The sequence below is a fragment of the Pyrgilauda ruficollis genome, unplaced genomic scaffold (genome assembly GCF_017590135.1).
Source record: "Pyrgilauda ruficollis isolate IOZ18807 unplaced genomic scaffold, ASM1759013v1 scaffold32, whole genome shotgun sequence".
In the NCBI taxonomy this organism is placed as follows: Eukaryota; Metazoa; Chordata; class Aves; order Passeriformes; family Passeridae; genus Pyrgilauda; species Pyrgilauda ruficollis.
The window spans coordinates 2,109,480-2,134,788 of record NW_024524600.1 but is presented as its reverse complement, the minus strand read 5'-3'; the positions used below and the strand labels follow the sequence as shown (position 1 = coordinate 2,134,788).

Sequence of the window (25,309 nt, the reverse complement as noted above, 5' to 3'; positions counted from 1 at the left end):
CCCGGCCATTCAAACATGGTCTTTGTGTATAGAAGGGCACCATAGCAAACCCCTTCACAGTGCTGATAACTGAGCTGTGGAAAGTAATCATAGTTTTGAAAGACAGCTTACAGATTAAAGACTAGGGTTAGCTAATAGTAATAAGGATTTCAGGTAAGAAATTTGGAGTTTATGGTTACATTTGATAAATAAATACCATTCAGAGAATTCTAGAACTAGTTCTGTTGGTCCTTCTGCTTTTGAAGAGGTCTAACTACATTAGCAAAATAAAAAGTCATTTGTGGATCAGTCCTTTATAGAAGTCTGGAAGTTTGCTTCTCTGCCAGAGTTAGGCTGCTATTGCTACTTGCTTTAGAGCTATTTTGTACCTCTGTATTTAGCATTCCATTGTGTTTCCCAGGCAACATGTCCTTTAGCCATGCTTAGTGACAGGTTCTGTGCAAGCATGCATTCATCTGGAGAAAAAAAGGTGGAATATTTGCAGAACATCAAGGAGTTGCTAATGATTATGGCAAATACCAAGTGAGAGACGAGTTTAGTGCAGTAACTTTGAAACACTTATATCCAATATTTAGGTGTGAATGTTTCACCTCTTACTGACAGGAGTGCTAGTTATGGGCCACTGGTGTCTTTCTTAATTAGTCCTCTTTTTACTTTGTCATATGACTGAGTATATAGATATTTAACTGTAAGAACCAAATGTTAATTTTTCTTAATATTATTCAGTTATTATTAAACATCCTGCTTTTTAGATGAGATGCAGAAACTACATAGGGTACAAATTACAGCTGCCTGTTGCTCGTTCTGCCAGTGAAGGGGTTTTTCATGGATGCTTTTTCAATCTTCCAACGAATAATGATTCCACAGGTCAGAGCACAAATCAGTGTTGTGTGTTCTCTTTTCTCCCAGAGTTTTGTCTTTGTATCATACTGATTTTTTTTTTAAATTTTGTTTCCTTTCCTTATCATAGTCTTCCACTTCTCCTACAATTTTTCTTTTATTATAAACTGAGCTTTGTCTTCAAATTAGTGTTCTTGATATTTTTGATGGATTGTAATGTTGTCAAGATCTTTCAAAATATATTCAGACTATGTCTGAAATCAGAGAAAAGCAGGTGCCAGATAACCTACAGCCTATGAGGCAGCATGTTGGTCTTGGTCCAGTTTTCTTTTGTTATTTTTGGATATCCAGCCATATACCCATAGGCTAATGTGAATCAGCATTGTTATTGACAGAATTAATATTCCTGTTGGTTAATAATTTGCTTTAATTCATAAAGCAACAGGGAAAAAGGGGGAATATTTTAATATACTTTAGTTTTGAAGTTATGAAAATGTTCAAATATGTTTTACAGGGTGATTTACTGAAAATATTTATTTACATATTGCAATATTTTTCTCCATAATTACTGATTCCTTTTAGATCACAATCAAGCAAAAGCCCTAGTTTGTGTGCCTCTTGATGTGAATGATACACTGAAATGTTTTAAAGAAACTCTAGAAAAATCTAAATATGAAAGCAGAGCACTGAGACACAGCAGGAAACTACTTTCATTATTCCTTGCACACACACAAGGTAAGTGATTCATTGAAGTGTTTCACCCTTAATAAAGTGTATATGCAGTTAAAATAGCAAAGAGTGAAAGGAACAAGTTTTTCTATATTCAAGTTTTAGTTACTGACAATTAGAAAAAATATAGAATATGAAGTTAAATTCGAAGTTCTATAAGCACAAGCTCCAAGCCTTATTTCCTATGATTGTCTAAGAGTTGAATGATAATTTGTTTTTCATGCAGCTGTGTCACTTGTCTGTCTGCAGCCATACCTCTGTCAGAGGACTGCCTGGCAGATCTTCCCAAATTTGTTTTACCTAACAGAGCACATACCCTTTGGTTGCACTGACCATTGAATTATGTCCAATGAGTGTAATGAGGAGACACACAGAGCATAGAAAACCAAATGGAAATAGGGTACACAGGAATTTTATATTTGTTTGATTAACATGGTTTTGAAATATTTGGGGTGCTAGAAATAGTATAATACTTTTCCAAACTGATCATATAAATCACTTTTCTAATCTAGAAAATACTGGAAGAGCAATCAGCAGTCATATCTCTTCAAGCAGAAAGCTGAAATTTAATGTAGTAGATGAAGTGATATTTCTACCGACACCATGTGACCTTTCTCAAGAAAAATACAATTTCTCCAGTGCGGTTGAAAGTAGACCAATACCAAAGTCACACCTTTCAGTAATTATATCTTCCTATGAACAAACTATAGGTAATTTTTTTCATCAATTTCTGCTTACAGATAAGAAGTAACAACATTCTGCCTATCTGTGTATGTATGTTTATTCCGTTGTTATTTTTCCTCTGTCAGGCAGCTGTAACTGTCTGAAGGCTGGTTTCCAGGGATGTTCGACCTTCTTCCTCTTGATTGAGGAAATCTGCATTAAATCCTAGTTGGTTCATAATTGCTATGGTTATCTCATTTTATGAAAAAGAATTACTTCAGTGGTGTTATGCTGATTAATCCCCAATTCAGAATTTGATATAATGTTTAGCAGATTCATTTTAATTCCATGACAGTTTTTTTTCCTAGCAAACAAGCTTTAGATTCTGTGCATTTGGATATCTGACCTAGTTACTTGGCTTGCATCTTACATTCTGGTATGGCTTTACTCATATAGTCCCAGCTCCTCACTACTTACCTGATTTTGCTGTATGGCTAAACAGGTCAAGTGTAGTAGCTCTAAGTGGTTTTATTTGCAGCACAGGTTACAAAAATGTCTCTGTGAGAGTGCTACTGGGCTGTATGCAGGCAGAGTTGTTTAGCAGGGCCAATGATCTGCTTTCCAGTTTATCTTGTGAACAGGAAGAAATTTGAGAGTCTGACAAAACAAAAATACAAACGATTATGTAAACAGGTCCATATATCTTATTTTTGCTTTCAAAGTTAGTTGTAATAAGAAATGGTACATTTGAAGGTAAAATATACAAGACCAATAAATTAAAAAAAATATTTGTGCATTGAATTACATGTGAATTCATGTCTACTCATGCCAAACTTGTTCAAGGTTTAGTAACTGGTTTAATGATATGACAATGTGTTTTTTTTTTCATTGATTAAAAATAAATTATAGGAATCCTTGAAATGAGTAACCAGAGAGACCTCAAGGTACAGGCTCTACATGAACTTGGAAATCTTCACTTTTATATTGGAAATAAAAGGTACATAGTTACTGGATTAAAAATGAGCAGAGTTTCATTTTTTTAAATTGTCAGTCCTATACCTCTCAACTGTCTTGTAAGTTCTTGTGCTGTCCACTAGTCCATATAACTTCTTTCATCTAATTTATTATTAACTGTATTTTGAGAGGGCTTTTTCCTATACATTGTTTATTTTTCTTCGCTACCTAATTGCCAGTAAGCAAATTAATGATACGTTTTTGTGTTTTAAAGAAGTAATGTCTATGGCTTGAGGATTTAATTTGAGTCCAAATAAGCCTCTTGACCAGGAATGATATCTCTTTTTTTGTGTTGTAGAAACTGTATTTCAGTTTTTGACCCAATCAGAGTTAGTTAAATCTCAAGTAATAAAGAAAAAGTGAAGCAGGTCTTATCTTCCACTTTGGAAAATGTCAGCAATGTGATGGTATTTTTTGTTACAGAGCTGCTTTTAAATACTGGTGTCAATCCCTTGATGAAACACTCGACATTGCTGATGCTCTTAACACCTGGCAAGAGTTAAGTTTTCCAAAAGATGCTACAGACTGCTTTGCAGTTGGAAGATCAAATGATGTGAGTCAGAAATTTCTTTCTCAGGCTGGAGCTTGGGGATGTTTACATGCAGCAGTCCTAGTGGCTAAGATAGCTCAGTAAGTATCTTACCCATGTATGTATTTCTATAGTATTTTAAACAAATTGCTCATCCAAGATACGAGGCAACTTCAAATTAATTAAAAACCAATAATGAGTCATTATAAAAAGGATTCATCAAAAGCAGAGTAATTTTTCCTTTCAGGGAGAAATTTGCTTCTTTGGAGAATATTGTTTTTTCTCTTTTCTAGAGTGCTCATCTTTGATCATAAATGCAGCTGTATGTTATATGGAGAGATCATTAAAAGAAAACAAAATGATAAAAAGTCATAAGTGCAAGGATTTTACAATCATATTGATTTTCAATCAAAATGTCACATTTCCCAAGTTACTGCACATATTAAATATTAATGTATCTTGAGGTCAGATTTATGGCCTAAAGTACTAGTTTTCTGGTGAATTCGAACTAAATGAAATTTGAATTACTGTATAAAAATCTACCATCAATAAATATTTCCATCCAGTAGTCCTTGACTGCTGGTAAAACACTGTGAATGTATTCTGAGCTGTTCCTCAATGTATGTACAAAATATAAATCTAGAGGTACCCAAAACCGCATTAAATGACCTTAGAAACGCTATAACCATGAAAGGGCAGAGTTTCATCCTTAAGTAAATGACCTTACCTGTGAAGCAGGTCGTATTAATAGCACTGTAAAATATCTATAAGCCAAGGTAGCTTTGCAAGTACTAGCATGGGTATTTCAGGATGAAGTGGCATTGCCACACTTAGAATTAGCACCCAAAAGGAAAAGGAGTGAGTTTAACTTCATTACAAACGACGTCTCTTCTAATTCAGAGCTGTGGTTCGGTCTTGGGTTCAGTTTGGTGAGACCAAGTCCCCAGCTGCTTTTACAGGTGTTTGTGGCACCTGTTTGCTGCACTGGATACTATCCCTTTTCTGCTAAATATGTCCATTCCAAATCCTGGCAGGATTTGGAGGGAGCTGTCCTCCTGGCTTCTCTCTCAGGTGGTTCTTTTGTTTAGACCTGACTTGGACAGTTAAACAGCTTTCTCTTGAGTTGCTCTTTCTACAGCAACTTGGTCATAGGATGTAGAAGGCAGATTAAAGGATTTTAATATTGAAGTAAAGATTTCTAGGATTGTTAATCATAGGACTATCCTGCTACCAGGATGGTTTAAGGCTCTGGTGAGGTACTGTGTGGGAATCATTGCATTTAGCTAGATACCTGCCATGTTAAACTCCATGTGTTAGTTATCTTAGGCTTCCTTTTTGGAAAGAAATACTTTAAAGTGTGAGTTGCCTAATCTGCTTTATCTTTTTAGTTTTCTATGAGATGGGGTTTGCCCTTAGATTGCCTGTGTTTCTCCTGTAAGTTTGAAGATAATCTAGACAACTCCCTTTGTCTAGGTATGTCTTCAGTCAAAAATGTCTTTGCATGGTGTGGCTGAGCACCTATTTAAAAGCAGGCAGTTGTTTTCCAGTAGGAAAAACATCTAGATTGTGTTAGTATTATTATCACATTAGACTAAAATCCCAAGGATTTGAATAATTTATATTGATAGGTACATTCATATTTCTTATTATTTGTTGTGCTTTAGGTATATAACAACATCAAAGATGAGTTTAAGAACAAAATACTGCTATTTTTCTGCAACACTTTTTAAGGTAAGAATGCAATTTCAGTTCATATTTATGAAGTTAACAAATTGCTTCTAAAATGACCCTCTGTTAAAATAATTCTTTTTTTGTTTTGGTTGTAAAGGAAAAATGGAAATCAGAGGTAGTTGACAATTTATGCATATTAGATACAATGTTTTTATTCTTTGTTTTTTAACATTATTTCTGTATTATAGCCTAAAAATTATCACTTCAATAGGAGGCTAGAGTGTCTCAGAGAAAAAATACTGAAAAGGGAAGATGACTAAAACATTTGATAGTCAAATATATTTTTATTCTCTGCTCAGGAAGAGCTGGATGGCATCAACAACAGCAGAGTGCTGTCTTTTAGATCTGTAGAGTCTTCACAGATTGTCTTAAATTTTCAACCAAGAGCACAGACTCTTTAGAAAAAAAGAAATTTTTGAATATTTTTTAGCACTGAAAAATAGTAGTTTGTAATACTAAAATCTGAACTCTATAATAAGTTTGCTCTAAAACCAGAGGATATTAAAAATGATCCCGTTTCACTCACAAAGAAAATAAGATCATTAAAATTAAGTTTGCAGACTTTCAGAAAATAAGACCTATAGAGGAAAAAAACAACGTTTCAGTTTGCTTTTAAATGGAAGTTAAGATGTCAGTGTCAAAAGTAGCACAGGAAAAAGAACTGCAAGTATTCTGCCAGTTATACTCTACTGGGATCAATGATTACTCATCCCAGTGCAGCTTCAGGAAGTTATCTGGCTTCTTCCAAAACCAAGCAATGACACCGTCTGATATCTCGTGTCATGATTGTGACTCTGAGACCTGTCCTAGGCCACACTGGAAAACTTGTTAAGTTCACCAAAGGGAGAACAAGTTGAAGAAACAAAGGTAAAGGAAAATTTTGACTTGTTTCTAGCTCTGTAATTGCTGAACAATTACAAAGCTGAACAATGGTGATTCCTCCTTTTGACAGAAACGGTAGCAAGCATTTTGTTCCAGTTGTATAACAGTAGAAATAATTGTGACTTGACTGAAGTGAGTCTGATATTAATTGGGATAGAAGCAGCTTGCAGGGTGATTGTCTTGAAAAATATAATCAATTACTGTCACTACACTGCAAGAAGTTCAAGCCATAATTTGTTCCTTGAATTGGAAAGCTTTTATAACCTTGTTTAAATTCCACCTCTGGTGTAGGCTTTAGGCTTGTTAATATCTCCGAGCTGAGTGTAAATGCATATTTCTCTAGCACATCATTGCTAATTATACCAAGATAAACACAATTGGGAAGGAATATGCAACATCAGATACAATGTTAGCATTCTTCCCTTTGTAAGAGAGAACATTTAAATTATTTCCTTGAATTTCATATTAGTTTTTAGTTATATGATTTAGGCTGTGCTAGCTGACCTAGTTAAAGGTGTAGCTAGAGTGGCCATATATAGTCAGCAACTCTCCCAGAAATTATTAAATTTCATATTAGCTTTAAATTAAATTATTTAAGCTGCACTAGCTGATAAGCTGCACTACCTGACCTAGTTAAAGGTGGAACTAGCTTTTAACTGGCCCTAAAGTCAGCAGCTCTCCCAGAAACAATGGGAGGCACACTGTCCTTAGACTATTTACAGCTTGTTTATTTCTCCATCAACTTCACACATAAAATATATTCTCTAAAAATGTATTCAATATTGTGGCTGGAAACAGCTGAATAATTAAGGCATTGATGGAGTTGTGCTTATGAAGTAATTTATGAGTTGGAGTTTATGGTGTCTCACTAATACCTGTACACCTTTTCACAAATAATTCATTGTTATTACTTTCAGACCCTGTTTAGAGCTTCCCTTCCACATCCAGCATCTGACTATGACTTTGCACAATATGAAACAAATATTCTTATTCCTGGTATTGACCTGTTCTCTGATCGCTACAGAGCTGATATCTCTACTGTAGTTGCAAGTCTGAATTTCATTATGTTTGAACTACATTGTGCAAAACAAAATTTAATAGTAAGTATTGTTTTTATGATCTGGAAATTATTTTTAAGACACCTAGTCTTACTTTCTTGTGTGGGTGTACTTACAAGATAACCTCAGAACTTGTAGCAAAATATCCCTATGGCTAAGCTATGTGGCACTTAAAACAAGGTATAGCTTGCTGCATACAAGTTTTAGAAAACAGAGGAAAATTTTGTATTCTGGAAGATGACAATGCATGCTTCATTTAGCTTAGGCATTTTAGAGGAAATTTTTTATTATATGCTACTTAAAATACTCACTACAGAAAAATACTTCAAATGTAGCATGTCCAGATTGCTTTCAGTACTTCAGCTTCCAGTAGATAAAAGTCCCTTCTGACTTTCTCCTTTCATTGTGCTCTTATTTCTCTGTATGAAGTGTTTTTATAACTTCCCTCCTATGCTGGTCATATTCCTATTTCCTCCATTTAATGTCTGACCATTTCCACTTTAATCCAGCTTCCTTCAAAGGTGCAGAGCTGTACATTAGAATAAACAGATTGAATTCATTACTAGTGCTGAAAAAGGTGCAATACTCTCTCTTTTCTAATTTGATCCTGTATGCACCAACAGAATTTCCTGTCAGGGGATTATTTTATACCTCTGTAAATCAAGCATGACAGAAAACTCTCCATCTGAAAAGGTAGATAGATTCTTCCTGCTTTGATGAGTTGAATCCACTTATGACAAGGTCCTGCAAGTGGCAGAGCCACTGCCAGGGAAGAGAAAAGATTGCAGGGCTGGCAGCAAGGAGTAGCAAGGGTTAGGAGGTAGGAATGGAAGAGGAGTTAGACAGAAGGAGGCAAAAAGATGTTATACTTTTTTTTTGTCAGCAAACCATTTATTGGATTGATTTCTTTTGGAACTTCAGGCTAACTGCCATTGTTGCTTTTCCCCATCCTGCATTACTGGAGTTCACTTTGTTATTTGGCTTTGTGTAAGTGTCCTGGCTGTCCTCCAGTAGAAATCCAGGAGCAGACAATTACCTGGAGGCAGAGGCACTTAATTTGACTGCTTGCTTCACATGGCCATGCACATCTTTGATACTTTCTGAACTTTTGCCAGCTGAATATAGATCCAGTTCATGGATCATCGTCAAAGCAATTGCAGTTTTAGCTGAATGAGAGCTTCATTTCCCCTGAATGCTTGTTGTGTGGGAATGTTTTGGATGGTGGGTGCTAAGTTGATTTGACACTTAAATCAAAATACATCAAGATTCAAGTTTTATTAAAAATAAAACTTCAAAGACTAATTTTGTTGAACTACTTCAAATATCAATAGGAAACTGTATGGGTACAATTAAAACATTTGCCTCAAGCATTTGTAATCCAAATTCAGAAGTATTAAGCTACATTATGAAAACTTCAAGTGAATTTGACAAAAATCTAACAATGCTGTTAGCATTTTCTAAGCTCGGGGACATTTTAAAGTGAAGAAAAATGTAAAAACTGAACAGTAATTAAATTTTCAAAGTGCTTTCATTTTCAATAAACACATAAATCTGTTAGGAAAGAATCTCCTTTTTCAGAAATATTGTATAACGATAGATCATAGAATCACAGAATGTTTAGGTTTGGAAGGGATATTTGAAGATCATATAGTTTCAACCTCCCATGCTGAGGGCAGGGATGCCTCCCACTAGAGCAGGTTCCTCAGCACCTCATCCAGCCTGGCCTTGAGCACCTGCATGGCTGGGGCATCCACAAGCTCACAGGTAACCTGCTCCAGTGTCTCACCACCCTCGCGGTAAAGAGCTCCCTCCTCATATCTAACCTAAATTTCCCCTCTTTCACTTTGTACCCATTACTCCTTGTCCTATCACTTCAGTTCCTGATGAAGAGTCCCTCTCCAGCTTCCCTGTAGTCTCCCATCAGATACTGGAAGGATATACAACGTCTCTATAATAGAGACATTTCTCTCTTTAATAGTGCTCCGTTTTAAAATGGTTTTTTTGTTAGTTGTCCCTACAAAAAAATTAAAGTTAAAATGAATGTAAATAAATTTGTCAATAAGTCTCATCACCATCAACTTTATTTTACAAATGGTATAATTTCACTTAGTTGCAGGACTTCATTGTGTTTATTTTAAAATCTTACAGAATTGTATTCTTCTGTTAATTGCATTGAAAAAAATATGGCATCAAAATGCAGACAGTTTTAGAAATCCTTTGTATCAACCTATTTCTGGTAGGTTTACTCTGTAATGATGTGGTAAAATACCCCACCTTGAACACAGAGAATAATTTGGATAAACTTCGCTTCCTACATTGTGAATCACATACAAGGTAGTATCAGGGGTTAGCTTTAGTGAGCTGAAGAACTTTTTAACACCTTAATCTTTTAGAAACAATAAAAGTAGTGATGGTGTGTGATGCTCAAGGCAGTAATTTTATATTATCTATATATTTTTGATATGTAATTGCAATGTGTATTTCTATAATTGTACCCTGTATGATGTTTATAGCTGCATGACCTACTATTTTGCTACAGATTTTACCTCTGTTCACATTATACCAATATATTGTATCTGAGATTTGTAAGGACCCAGCTAAATGTATTGAAGGAAGAATCCTCAAGGTAATCAAATAAGCTTTCTCTTTCTCAAAACACATTGTATTTCAAGTAAGCTTTTCAATTCTTTGTTTAATGTACTGAACTTAATAGTCATATATTTCTACTATGAAAAGTAATGCTTTAAAGTTCAGCTGTTGCTTAGTGTTTCTTTGCACAGCAGATGGTAGGGATACTGTCTAAAGGCAATTATTATTTATATTCTCAAGTTTAGTAGCATGCAGAGTTATTTACACAGTATACTGTTAATTTTCTACATAGGCTGTTGAGTGCTTCCACAAATTCTTTCTACTCTCTATTTAATGAAGAGGAGGTTTTTCTTCTTTGGTCCAGACTTCTCACTTGGTATTTCCTATCGTGTTCCACTTTTCTTTTAAATGTTTTTTCAGTGCACAACATGAATGGCTATTTTTTTCCCCAGATGTTCACTTCTGGATGTGTTCTTACTATCATGGTAGAACAAGGTTCCATGAAATCTAGGAACAGATTTGTCATTTCACTTATGTTCACCTTTTGTTGTTGTTTAAATAATTTGGGAGTTTTGGGGTTTTTTTCAAGGCATCTAATTATGAAGAGTTTCTAAGAGAATTAAGCGTCAAAGTGATATTGGTTTTAGATATTTTCAGGAAATGTTGATATGGGTTAGGTAGAGTAGCTGAGTACTACAAGACTACGATGAGTAAAATCTATGAAACAGATTTTGTTGAGGGGCTGATCTTGGACAGGCAGTCAAAACTCTTACCAGATGAAGCAGCTTCTTTCCCTTTGTCAGGAGGAAGTTTTTAAAGAATTTATTTTTAAAGGTGAAAGACCCATCTTTGAAATTACTCGCTATAATATGTAAAAGATTTCTTTCCATTGAAGATCATTCTTCATCAATGTATTATTCTGGTAGCCAAATCTATTTGAAAATTACCTTTAAATGTATTTGATTTTGAGCAAAAAGAATAATGAATAACATTCAAATCAAAGGCTTTGTTACTTTTTGATAGATTAAAGTACTTACAGATATAGGATTTTTTACGGAGGCCTTTCATGAGCTGTCTTTGCTTATTTTGGGAGAGAAAATTCCATGGAAAATACCAGCAGGATACAGATATACTGAACAAATGCAGGTAAACATCAGAAAAGTATGACATTGAGCTGTAACAATCCATTTTCTTCATGAAACTGCACATACTCCATATCTGCAAGTCGTTACATGTTCCTAAGAAATTCCTAAGTTGCTTTCAATAGATTAATCAAATAGTAGGCTTTGAATGGCATTAAAATCTCTCACTAAACAGCAGGAAATCAATTTTGAAACGTGTGTTTTATACACTGAGTACTGCAGATACTACTGTAGAAAAAACAATGTGTGATTTCATGTGCAGGCATGAAAAGTATGGATAAAGCTGACGTGGGGTCTGGGGCCCTGGGGAGGGTGAGGGCAGCCTCAGGAGATGCTGTGCCATAATGGCTCTTGCTGCCCACAGAGCCTTGAGCTCACATCACCCCAGATCAGTTTCATTTCTCCTCTGTCTGGTCACTAATGTGCTACAAGGGTGGGAAGCTGTTAACAGTTGACCTGGACTCTTGTCTTACTGTGAGCATACCTGTGCAGGCAGATCTGGCTGTTGGGCAAGCCTCCCCCATGACCAGCCTTTCCTTGCCAAAATAACCTAATGATTTAATCCTGGATGAATGTAATCAAGGTCTCCCGTATCTGAGTGGTGCTTTTGGGTAGGTGACATGACAAAAGACTTCTGGACAGAACACCAGGGGAAATTCAGCATAAAAATTTCGTCACCAAAAGGGTTGTCAAGCATTGGACAAACTTCATGTTTGCTTCCTTTACCCAGTGTTATACACAGTGAAGCAGAGCAAATTGAGTTTAATGAGCTGATTTGAAGGGAAATTTCCCTCCTCCTACCTCTATTAACTCATTGGTTTTATACTCATGTTGTAACACATTACTTTTGTTTTTTTCCATTTTACAGCCCTCACAGAAATTTGATTCCTCAAAATCTGTCATGACTGATACAAATTTGAAGGTAAAAAAACCTGAAGAGGTAAACTGTCTTAAGAGAAAATATCTTTGTTATCATTAAAAAACCCAGTAAATAGAAGACACATTCTTCTCAATGCATTACTGTTTCCTAAATTTTCAATTTTATGGCTGATCTCTCAAAGGAAGGGCAACTACCATTTTCACCATTTTTCAGATGGGAGATTTAGTGTGTACAAATCTGTGGCTCTTCTGTGCAAAACACACTAATGGAAGTATTCGGGCTTTGTTGTGATATGGAAGGTCAGGTGCTTATCTTGCTAAAATACTGAGAGTGTCAGGCTTTTAATGTTACAATTTATATCAATCAGAGTTGTCATCATAGATTTTTCCTAATTCAGATGGGGGTTGAAGTCCATTTCTGGGGGGAAAAAAAAATTAAAATGGTGGCTCTATAAACCAGTGTCTAAACAGTAATTTTCTCATTTTATTTAAAATCACCTACTCATCACTAACTTCTTTTGTGTTTTTCAGTTTTAATAATTTCCATTTATTAACCTTCTCACAGATCCATTGAGCTGGTAGGGGTAAATGTTAGCAGAATGTGAAAAAGTTGCACCATTAAAACAATTGGTAAATTACAATCCCTAGCTTTTCCCCTCCACTTTTCTCTCTTGTTTACAGTAAGCTTGTGTGTCTCCTACAACAGTTGGTATTACAGGATGAAAATGAGAATTGTGTTTTGACAGCTTTTGATCTCACTAGTTTCTGATCTATTTTGAAGTTGTGCATTATCTTGAGCTTTTGATTTGAACGCTTCACAGTATATGTGGCGCTGTTACTGGTCTCATGGTCTTGCAAATCTGTGTAGACTTTCAACTTCTAAATTTATTAATCTAAACTGAGACTATTAAACTCATGGTAAAACAAGGATGCTATAATGAACAACAGAGTCTATGAAATGTGCTAGAATGATGATGTGATACAAGAATTTTTTTTCCTTTCTTAACAGCAGACTTTTCTTTGAGATTTTTGAACTACAGATTGACCTACAATGCAGAAAACTAGAACTTGCAGTGATAATAGCTATAACTTCATAGGTGCACCTTCTGCTTGAAAACCAATCTCTGAGGCTCATTCATAATAATTGAGAATATTACTAATATTATTCATGTTAATTGTTGATTTGTATCACTATTAATAGAAACAGAATATGTCTTGAACAAGAAAAATGTAAAATGTGTCATTTCACATAATCCCAATTGTTAACCTTCTTGTAGGTACTGGAAGATACATTTAATTGGAGTCTATCTTTAACAGTGGCGCCACTGTGCAACCAACAAATTATGAATAAATTAACCTTAGCCAAAATGCATCTCATCATTTGTCTTTCTGCCACAATAAATAATATACCTGAAAAAGTTGAAAAAAATTTATATTCTGTTGACAACAACAGCTTGCCAGAGCCAAGCAAAACTACAGCATCGAATCTAAAAGGTAATTATAAGGATGGTGGAAAAGTTTATTTATATTGTTTCAAGCATTTTTTTTTTCACTTTTAACTGCATATGAGTTAATATGTCATATTATGAACAATATTAATTTTAAATGTTGCTGAAAAATTCAGTCATTATTGAAATAAGCAGTAAGACTTGGTAAGGTTCTTTTATTATTATTCTACTACTATTATTATTATTAATTTGTTCCATTATTATTTATTTTGATGTTGAAAGTCCCAGTTGTAAGTAGAGAGAAAAGGACTATGTTCTTCAAATTACTGAGAATGCTTTGGTTCTGCATCTGTTATCTGAAATTTTATCTGCAATGCTTTTGACAGCTGATGCTGATCAGGATTCAAGACAACAGGAACAGAGAGACAGAACAGTGCATCTTGTTGACCGTAAAGATGAATTAAATATGGCCATGCTGAAGGTAATTTTGATTTTTAGTAGAAAAGGATTAAGAAAATCCAGATTGATCCAAAAAATAGTGTTATTGCCTTCAATGTAACAGAGATTATGATGAGAGGATGGTCTGAAAAAGGAGACTAATATTTCTGTTTCTAATTTGACTGTAGTCTTACTAGCTGTACATGAAGGGTTGACTATTTGGTGCAATCATTTTTCATTTTTGGTGCAATCATTTTTCAAATGATGTGAAATATTTCCACAATCAGATCTCAGTATTACTATTTCAGCATAAAGGGTAAAGACAGTGGAATTTCAAGATAAAATCATCTCCTTTCGTAGCGTTCCATCTGTAGAGCATGTCAGAGACTCTTTGATGAGGCAATATGCTATGTAAATAAAAAAACCATTCTCTACCATTCTCATATGTGGAATATTTCAAATTTTTCATGTAGTTCTTTCTGGTACTTTATTTTGAAGAAAACATACCACAGCTTATTAGCTTTGTTTGAAGGGGGTTTGTTTAGTTGGATTTTGTTTTGTTTAATTGTAAACTTTATGCTTATTGGTTTCACATCACAAAAAGACCAAAATGAAGGGCTGACATATTCAGAGGGGCCTTCCTCTTTGGAAGTATCTACTTTTGGCCGTTGTTACAAACAAACAAATACATAAAGTATTTCTGGAGAAGGGAGGATGATTTTGTGTGGCAGTTGGTATAGATTATACACTAGAAACTTGAAAGTTTTATTATAATTTGAAAATAGCAACTTGAAAATAACTAAAATAGAAATGTTCATTTGAATTGAATAAGGGTCATTTAAGAGGCATAATGTATTTCTTACTCTTATTTTTTCTTTAACTATTCTATTCTTTTGGAGGAGTTTTTATGGTTTGGGTTTTTTGTGATTCTTTTTAAGTCGAGCTCTGAATTTTAATCAAAGTAATGTATTGGATGATACAAACCTTTAAATAAATTTTTAATTCTGCTGAAAGCTCCACAATTAAGATTTAATTTAAAATTAGCTTCTTTTTAGATTTTTTTTTTATAGCTTCCTACAGATTTTTTTATCAGAAAGACTGTAAATTATAGTTGAACTTTCAGGATACAAACTGCACACAAGGATATCAAAAGATATCTAATAAAGAATGTAATACTTCTTTTGACATCTTTGATGTTGTTTTTGATGTTGTGTTTATTGTTTAAAATTACTAAGCATAGTGAGAAGTACAGTATAACATTATCAAGTATAGCTATTAGATAAAGAATGGGAAATTAGTGAATAGCATTGCTAAGCCTTAAAACATATTTCAGCATGCATGGCAACAGTACATGCATTGATTGTTAAGGTGTTGCTGATTTAAACACAGTGATTCTGAATACCTAACAAAAGCAGAATTACCACCCCACCCCCATTTATAGAAAAGGCCTATTGCACTTAAGTTGATTTATTTTAGGATGCAGTGATAGCAGGCTATACCGAAAAAAAATATTTCTAAAGAAAATTTTTGTTTCTTTAGTTTTTGAAATCATACAACCCTATGTTCTTTAGGGGATTTTATTGACAGAAGCTGAAGAAAGTCTTAGCTGTCTTATACAGGACATACAGGAAAAATATGATGGGGACATATCTCGGTATTCTGTGGAAGATTTAGAGGCTCTTATTGAGGCCAAACTTGAACTTGGTTCTATTTCTCAGCAAAGGCATCAATCACCTCTCAGGTAAGTAATCCTATGAACAACCTTACCTTGCACAGCATTCACCACCAGTCATTAAAAAAATAATTTCTTTATTACTACATCAATATAGTAAATCTTAGTAGTTATCTGTAACAACTCCATTAGTATATTAACAAATGTGAGATACACAGGCATTTAATTTTTTTATTGTTGCTTTCTTTTGCTTTTTAAAAGATGATCAGTTATAGGGCCAGAGATTCAGTTGGCCCAGAGAATCAGTTGCAATTTTTCTGTGAGATGTTTTTGTGATAGAAGTGTTGTATAAAACCAAAGAAAATTTGCAATCTTCATGGTTTTGGTTAAAGTCTGGATATGTTAGATCATGCAAGTTCTTATCAATTTAAATTGTACAGCAGAACAGTAATTGTATCTCTGAACTACTGAATTCTACTTTGTTCTGGAATACCCTGTGTTTCTGTCCTAAAGGAACATTTCTTCTTGATGTACTTATTGGTTTAAAATTAAAACATCAAAATTATATTTTTTAAATTACAGTGATTAAAAAGCATTGAAGTAAACATTAACAGAATAGATTTCAGCAGCATTATGTTATTAGTCATAGAGTCTAAAATACTGTTGTATTATCTCTATGGCTGAATCATCTCTATGTATCTGTATATGTCTGCCTGATATTTTCTCTAAATTAATGTTCCCAAATTCTGTGATTTTTTTTTTTTGAGATTCTGATTTCTTTTGGAGAATTTAATGAAGTTACTGTTTTAAAATTCTTGGAATATACTGGACGTACAGAAATATATTAACTCTTTGTAGATGTTAAATTCCAAGCATTGTTTTGGTCTTTTACCTAGGAGGATTCGTTTGTTTAGCATACCTGTAATTTTACATTAATTTGTGTAAGAAGGATGTTAGTTTAACAATGCATGATAATTTTATCAGTGTGAATCTCTTTTTATCTCATCTTTTATTAGATGGAAAAAATCTTTAAGTGTACAAATTGCGAACTACAGATGGAGCATCCTCAGGTGTAGCACCATCACCTGGCAGACTAGATTGAGATTTGGTACAATGTAATCAGTATTTGTCATGTTTGTTAGGTCTAATCTAACTAAACACGCCAGAATTGCTACAATAAATCTTATAGCACAGTAAGCATAAAAAAAAAAGAATAAAAATAACCCCTTTCTTTCTTGTTGAAATAGTGGTGAAGATTGCTGATGAAGTGGTAGATGGCTCATCAGGCCAATAGATAAATCAGTCTCAATGGGGTTTTCTTATCCAGTTAAAAAAATTGTTTATTCTGTGACAAAACAAGCCACCTTCCTTCTCTCAGCTGAACACTCTCAAAATCAATGCCTTTTAAATAGCACACTTTCTTTTGCATTGTTATGGTACAGCAGTAAAAATAATTAACAAGGACAGCAGCTTCACGGTGCTGTACAGCCTTACTGTACTGAAAACAGTAACAGTCTGCAGTGTGGTCTTTCCCCCAGGTTTTATGTATGTTATTTTAAAAGAAAGCAGTTTCCAAAAATTCAGATAATAGGACTGTAATAATTTAGCAATAATGTCATTAGGGAAGATGCAAAGTAAGAACTTGTAGGTTATTTGTGGACATTTCTCAACATGAAATATTAATCCATTTCAGTGCTTTTTGAATTAGATTAATTTACTGTAAAATGTCAAGGAGAAATCCACCAGTTGCTGACAGTCACCTCATCGTACTTTTGAGTGTCCTGAATTTTATAAAGTCACTGTGCTGGTGATCAGGGAGCAGAATGCACACTTCTGAAATATCCTGTGTGTAATCTTAGCTTGATACTAGGCTTGGTAGAGTCCTCTCTCAGACATTCTCACCCTGCCAAAGTGATTCCACGATATGCAAGACACTTCAGTGCAGGACCCTTCATTTTGCCATGCCGTTTATATCCTAGAGATAGAAACTAGTTTCTCTCTTGATTTGTAACTTGCCTCAGATTGAAGAAACTTTTTTAGAATATCGAGGATTTCAATGGATGCCAAGCATTGTATAGATCACTTTTTGTGACTCTCAGATTTTTGATGGGTGTTTGTTTAGTGGGTCTTATATATTGATAGTGGTCAGTATCAGGGAAAAAAAAACATTAAAAAAAAAGAAGAGTTTGGGGGTTTTTAACCTATTTTGCAGTTTTATTGCACTGGCATGGAAGCTGTTGATATGTCTGCCTCAGATACAAATGAAACATTTCTTCAGACAGCTGAATGTTTCCTGCCTGCCAGCCTGGAAATCAAACTTTGCATGATATTACAGAAATTCATCTTTTTTTTTTCTCCTTTGGCGAAATGACCTAGTGGTGAAATTGTTATAGTCAGCTGTACTTTCCTGTTTTGATCATCTTGTCACTTTCTGATTCAGCTGATAAAAGGATGTGTATTTTGTCAAGGGAAATATATAGATACATCACTCTTGTTGACAGCAGAAGAGGGTCACAAAAATTTCATCAAGGGAAGCTTCTGCATTACAAGCTTCTGTCTTGCAAAAAAATGTATGCTTCAGAGTAACTTTATGTATAGGACTAATCCCATTGATCTCAAGGAGACTACTTACATGGTGTCTGTCCTATAAATGTGAACTTTTTAATTACCCAAATGTGTGCTTCTCTGCTTATGTGAATAAATTGTGACTTAAGGCATATATGAATCTTTGGGCTTGTGGTCTATATTTTAGTTAAGAAATTTATGTGTAAGCACATAGGTAAAAATAGCCTCATTTTCAATATTGCTGAATGTTGACAAGAGGAGTTAACTCGAGGCAGTGGTGCTGAGGAATTTAGTTTAGTATTTGCTAATAACCTGTATATACTCCTAGGTGCTGTACCTTCTCCAAGGTATTTGAGATGTGAACCATAGCATCTCAAGCAATGTTTGAAGTTAGATTTTGCTTTAATTTTAACTTTGATGCCTTGGTTTCAGGGGACAACTCTTAAAAGAAGCAGCTGGGGTACATCATTGCATTATCCTTTTTTCTGTTTGCTTTTATAAGCAAATTCTGTTTCACCTTTTCTGTTCTGTTGTTAGAGAGAAACTTATCATCCAATACAACATTGATTTATTGTGTTTTCATTCTGTTGAATAAAACTGAGGTAAAGGGATGATGAAGGAGATTCATGAGGATTGAATTGTGAAATGTAAAAGCTGAGATATTAACGGCTTTGGTTCTTGTTGTTACTTTGGGGTCTATTTGTGCTGAATTGGTGTAATCCATCCAGGTCTGCATCACAAAAACAACAAGGAGGATAGAACCAGAAATGACAGGAAGACTTTAACTGCTCTCTTATCTTAACAGGAGGTTATCCATCCTGTGGTTATACATATGTTGACAGATTAATGTGTGTAACTTAGAAGTAGTTCAGCTCGTGTTCAGAATTCTTGGTGCAAGATCTTTGCCTTCACAACCATTAGTCTAGAACATCTCAAAAGCAGTAAATTCACACAGACCCTGAATCTTTCTTGCATTAAAAGATCTTTGCATTGTTCTGGCAGTGTAAAAAGAACTTAAAGGTGTTAATAATTATTTTCTATTTTTTTAATATGCTTCATAACAACCAGTCTTTATGTAAAGAGAGTGCATGTAAAAAACCAGCATAGATAAGATCTTTGGTTATACCTTTCTAACAATTAATCTGATGAAAAACATCTTTTAAGTAGTGAGCTAGGCATACTCTTTGGTAGCTTATAATTATTAGAAAAATGTTTCTGTGATCAGAGAACATGTAGAATTGTAAAAAAATTCCAAACAAACAGCCCCCAAAACCAAACTCAAAAAATGTTTTAGAGAAGATGTGGGAAAGTAAAGATTTACAGAGGAAAATGTGCAATTGGAAACCAATACAAAGAAAAAAAAATAAACCAATCCAAGGAAATATTGATTTTGGCACTTCTCAGAATATTTTGAATAGTGTGTTCTCTGGACAACAATTCCTAGTATGAGAGAGTTCTTCTTCTTTTGCAGATGTCTTCTTATTAAATAATTGTATTCACAAAGTCTGCTGCTGTAGATACACATTTTTGTACATGTAATGAAAATTGAACATTTTCTGAGGATATCTGAGTGCTTATAAAGACTGCAGAAAAAGAAAAACCCAGTAGTTCATATTTTAAGAAACATGACAATATTTTGAGATCTAAGCCCATCATTTTTTGACACATAGGGTTGAATGCGGCACCAACCCTAATGGTGTCTGTATCTTTCAAAGGTGCTGTTCAAAGTGAACTCCAGAAAAGAATTTAGGATATGGGGCAGGGAGTACAATAGATGCAATGTCATGAGATTTCTTACTGATGAGGTTTTGTCTTATCACCTTGGTGGTGTTTACTAAGATCCTGTGAGTATCTGACCATGTGAATTTAACAGGAGGATTAATGCATAGCCTGTAAAAGTTTTAAGGAGAAAGGTATTAACCTTAGTTGTGGATGATATCGAACTCTCCTAATATATCTTGTAATTTTCAGTACATTTACATCTTCTAATTTCTCAGAACTTATCCCTGATGACAGATATGCTGTGGTTGGTCTCGATCTACTGATTTGACTAGATCTACAAGTTGGACTTGACAATCTTAGAGGTCTTTGCCAGGCAAAATGATTCTATGACTCTGTGTGTAACTGAAAATTACAATGGAGTTCTGTTTTGATTGCTCCAACAGAATATGATATATTTGAGCTTATATGCTATTGATCAAATAATAGAATCATTGAGCTCATCAAGTCCAACCATCAACCCAGCATCACCACTGTGACCCCTAATCCACTAAATTGTATCACCCAGATCCAGATGCCTCTTAAACTCCTCCAGGCATGGTGACTCCACCACGAACCTGGGCAACCTATTCCAATGCCTAACCACCCTAACAGTGAAATATTATCAGGTTATGTCTGTTATTGGCAAAATTTATTCTCTTAGTGCTCTTCTGTCACTTTCATAATGCAATGCCTACAAATTCGGAAAATAGTTTGAGTGTAACCATGTTTTACGGAAGAAAAAGTTGGTAACTGGTGATTTACATCTCTGGCATAGTAAAAAATGAAGTTATCTACACTAATAAAATCATAAAGTGGAAAATATAATTAGTATTTTTAAAATAAGATTGCTCTATACCACAGTGTTGCTTTGGCTTTCTCTGCAATTCGACTTCTCCAAGATGCAAAAGTTTTTTGCGTGGATATGGCACATTTCCAAGAAGAAAAGGATGAAAGGGAGTGTTTGGTATGTGTGGGTATTTGTTTTAAACTTATCTTTCTCTGTATATGAATCTTTTTTGTATTACATGTTGAGTGATTTTCATAATATTAGAACATAGCAGTCATTTGTATTATGTGGTAACCATTAACCTGGGGAAAAGATGATCTTTGACATGCTTCAGATACCTGCTTGCTTAAGGTGTGCTCATTGTGTCTATAATAATCATTATAATTTATATGAGGTTAGAAATTACAGTTTTTATTTCTATTACTCTCAAATGGCAGCACTGAAAATCTTCTTTTGTTTAAAACCCCTCAAGCAAAAAGGAAGTGAAAAAAATAGCTATCAGCTGAAAATCGTGTATTATCCAGTTAAGGTGCTTTAGATTTTCTGATTGAAAACTGAATTCTCTTTCAAAGAGCCAGATGGACCATTTCACATCATTGTTGTGTTCCACATGGAGCAAGATTTCAGCTGACTTCTGTTGTCCAATATCAGGGATTCTGACCTCTGCTTTGGAAATCAAGTTGGTCACACGCCACACAGTCACTCTTGAGTGCACAGTGAGTCAAATTGACTCACATGGACAAGCAACCCTGTTTGTGTTGCATATCAGGGGCTCCTGTCTCTCTGCACCTGCTCCTCTCTTTTCTTAGGATGGCCCTGTAGCCAGTAGCTGAGCTATAGATATTTTTTCCTCATTTGTATAGATGCAAATCAGTCATGATGATTTTTTGTATGAGTTAAATGCAAGTGGTGCATTATCCAGTGTTTGCTTGCTGAAACAAATAGTAGAACATGGAGTGTAGAATTTTAGCAATAGAAAGAGTTTTTAAAATATATGAAGATAGCACAAGGAGTTGAGCTGAGAATTCTCACAAACACTTGTACTACTACATTACACTCAACAGAAACATAGAAAACTAGAAATTTCTTTCTAGTCATTATTGAGATACCAGAAATTGATACTGATGTGCTCTAAAATTAGACTTTCATGTGGCTCAGAAATTTGTGTAATCTTCCTGTTTGAGGGGAATATAATCAAAACTCTTAGAATTATTCTTCATAATAAATATAGTATATAGATATATTTATGGAGTCTCACATAAAAAGTGGTTTAATATTCAATGCTAAAAATTATTTTATATCTATTAAAATTAAAAAAAATAAATTGCCTCATCTTATTACAAATATATGTATCTAACCTTCAGATAAACTTCTGTTTAAAATGTTACTATTATTTGTAATATATTTGTAATAATTTAATTTATTTTAGACTGGTGCTGCCCTGTTGCCTCGTTTGTGGTAAAGTATGTTACTCAGACAGTAACATTTTTCTTGCTTTTGGGACTTAATAGGACTCCACCATGGAAGTTGTTTCACTCCCTCCCCAAGTAACAGCCCAAGGGCACGTGAATGTACATTTGTGGCTGAGGTGTCGAGCAATGTTAGTGACTGCACTTGTGACACAGATACATGGTGTTGGTGACATGAAAGGTACTACACTTTCTTGCTTTAGATTTTGGGGTTATAATGGGCAAATGAGCCTATACAGACACAATTCTTATTCATAGTTAAAAAATACTGACATTAAGTCTGGGGCTGTATTGTCACTGAACAATTATTTTATTACATTCATCCAATCCAATAAGGAAAATATATTTATGAGCACATTCTTTCCTAGAACATGAAATCAGAAAGTATTATATTAATTTTCATTTAATAGTCATTACCTTTTGATAACTGTAATAAAAATTTCAAATGTTCTAGTGTAATTAAGAAAGTATGGTCATTTTAAAAAGTGCTGTTGCTGAGTGCTTCTGATTTTAAAAGCCTCAAAATATTTTTAGTTTTCTTTATCTCCAATAAATGAAATATCCCTACATAGCTCCTAAAAATGTTCCAGGTTATTTTTTAAGGATTTAAGAGAGATATTGCAAAATACATTTTTTGAAGTTTGGTTATGAATAAAATGGTTTTTATTCCTTGGTTCTGTGAACAACTCTGACACTCACTTAAGTACCAAAATCAGTCTAAGTCTGTTGCCAAACTCTTACTTAATTATTTCTGGATAATTTCTCTGCAGGCTGTTTACTATTTTGCAATTTTAACTGAAATCAGATTTTTGGATAAGTAGAACAGATCTCAAATACCTTAATATTTATGTTGGTGGCTTGCATTAAAAGCATGCATTTGGATGAATTTACATCTAGAAACTGTTTAGAAGCTCTTTAGAAACGAAGTGATTTTTCTTTCTTTTAAAAGTAAATTTGACACAAAATTGTTGACATGGTGCACATGCATATGGAATAATGTAATGTTTTCTGTAACTTCTTAGTGTAGAAATACTTAAGAAAGGTAGAACACACAATGAAGTATTTTCTATTGTATTTTTGCTCTTCATATGTTCTCTCCTTTTAGGAAATGATGTAGCTGAGCGCAGAAGTGTGATAAAAGAAGTAATATTAGAGGCAGAAGCCTTTGGTGATGTTGAGACTCAGGCTGAAATGATGCTGCAAGCTGCTATTCTTGACCTGCAAGAAAAATGTCCCGTGGCAGACATTAAACTTCTTTTGCAGGTTTGAACACAAAGGAAAAACTGTTCACTTTTCTTTGATGAATTTTTTGTGTAGTCAGAACAGCTGATGGCAGCATTAAATAAGTTTGAAATAGTGCCTCTAAAATTGATTTTTTTTCACTTTGTGTGCTTTGTCCTCATAAATAGACAGGAATATAGTAACTACTTTGGTTTATGTTGTCTGTGTCCAAACAGAGTATCATCGGTTTACTCCAAGAGGATACATTTATTTCCCTGCCAGCTTCTTTGACTCTTGTGAAAAGCATGCTTCTGCTGGCAGACATACTGTCACGGCAAATAGTAGAGGACTCAGAACATTGCTCTTCTGCAGTGGAACCATTCAACTTGCTTGTTTTGGCACACGAGTTTACCATTAAAGCAGTGAGTACATGTCGGTGCATTTCCAAATCCTTCCAACAGCCTGAATTATTCATCTTGGAAGCTATTTTATCAGTTATTAAGTGATCAGTTGAGTTTTAAATACATTGGAATAGTGTAAAGAAGTCTTTAATTTTACCAAACTCTTTATCCATACTCATTATGCATGTTCACATATGAAGTCTGGTGTTTTCACAGAATTTAAAAATATTGAATAGTTGCAAAATACGCATCCAGATGTTAAAAAATAAATAGGTAGTTTGACTTTTGAGGAGATGCAGAACACTCACTTTCCCATTTGCAATGAGGGACGTGTTCAAACTCAACACCTCAGGAAGAATGCAGATCTCATTAAATTCCTAACTCTTAAGCATCCAAGAACTTAGCTTTGTGTCTTAGAATAATTTGAATCAGGACAATCTATTTAAAGTAGCATGATATTTTAGGTTGATGGATTGTTACAATTGGTATGAAGAAATAATTTCCACGTAAAAATTTAAATTTGTAATTAAAAAAATAAATCTAAAGACATGAACTTTGTGAGAGAACTAAACCATTTACCTATTTGGGATCCAAAAATAGGCATTTTTATCTGAACTTGGTACAGGTTACAGAGGAAAGTTTTTAGATCAAACTCTTTCCTCATATTTTCTAAAATGGAAGTCTAATCCACCAAAATATTTATTTCCCTAAGCAGTAAAGAATCATATGAATCACTTCAGACTCAAACTTCCAACTGTGAGACTTGCTAACCTTCAAGTGACTTGACACTTTACAATGTCTCCCCATTGTCTTATCTCCATGAATGAAAGGTTTGACTGGCCCCTACATGCTAATTTCTTTTTCTTTTCTGGCCTTTGCTGGATGTCAGATTTCTTTGTAGAAATGACAGTTTCTTTCCAGGGCTTTGGTTACTTGTGAGATCTATTTCTAAAAGACTGATTTTAGTGAGTTTTCTTTTAAAAACCAAAGTCTAACGTTACTAAGTTCAATCAAGAATTCATTAAAATTGTTTGCATCACAAGACTCTTCTGCAAGACAAGTACACACTAAAGTAAAGGAATTCAGGAATATTGAATCCTTTTCTAGTGCTCTTTTCAAGAGATTTCAGTTTCGCAATACCTAACTTACTTTCTCAAACTGCTATTTAATTTGCTGTCTGCAACTTGATTTTACTGAGCATGCTCTTTTCATAGATTTTTGATTGTGGTGAACCCATTGAAAGGCAAGGAGAAGACAGCACATTGACTTGCCTGGTCTTACCCATGAAGAATATCTACCTGCCACATATTAACTTGCTAGCCCTAGTCAAAATGAAAATTGGTAAGAAAAACACAACTCATTATTGTTTTTAAATTTTAGTAAATTTTCACTCCTATTTTATGAATGGGTTGATTGGTGTAGCTTGGGCTTCTTTTGTGTGGCCTAGGTAAACCTCAATGGCATGATAGTGAACACTATTATAGCTTTGTA

At 34.3% G+C, this 25,309-nt stretch overlaps 1 protein-coding gene across 1 annotated transcript in view; it reads left to right on the top strand.

Moving 5' to 3' along the window:
* The window catches only part of CFAP54 (cilia and flagella associated protein 54), a 100,390-nt gene that overhangs the window by 56,148 nt on the left and 18,933 nt on the right, over positions 1-25,309 (top strand). Inside the window, exons 39-56 of the mRNA XM_041474258.1 lie at positions 753-867; positions 1,423-1,575; positions 2,082-2,279; positions 3,142-3,229; positions 3,670-3,876; positions 5,440-5,506; positions 7,306-7,488; positions 9,986-10,072; positions 11,059-11,181; positions 12,046-12,099; positions 13,334-13,550; positions 13,891-13,985; positions 15,514-15,683; positions 20,802-20,904; positions 22,239-22,377; positions 23,302-23,459; positions 23,654-23,839; positions 25,033-25,159. Coding sequence (XP_041330192.1) covers positions 753-867; positions 1,423-1,575; positions 2,082-2,279; positions 3,142-3,229; positions 3,670-3,876; positions 5,440-5,506; positions 7,306-7,488; positions 9,986-10,072; positions 11,059-11,181; positions 12,046-12,099; positions 13,334-13,550; positions 13,891-13,985; positions 15,514-15,683; positions 20,802-20,904; positions 22,239-22,377; positions 23,302-23,459; positions 23,654-23,839; positions 25,033-25,159 — 2,470 coding nt within the window. The remainder of the gene's footprint in view (positions 1-752; positions 868-1,422; positions 1,576-2,081; positions 2,280-3,141; positions 3,230-3,669; positions 3,877-5,439; positions 5,507-7,305; positions 7,489-9,985; positions 10,073-11,058; positions 11,182-12,045; positions 12,100-13,333; positions 13,551-13,890; positions 13,986-15,513; positions 15,684-20,801; positions 20,905-22,238; positions 22,378-23,301; positions 23,460-23,653; positions 23,840-25,032; positions 25,160-25,309) is intronic.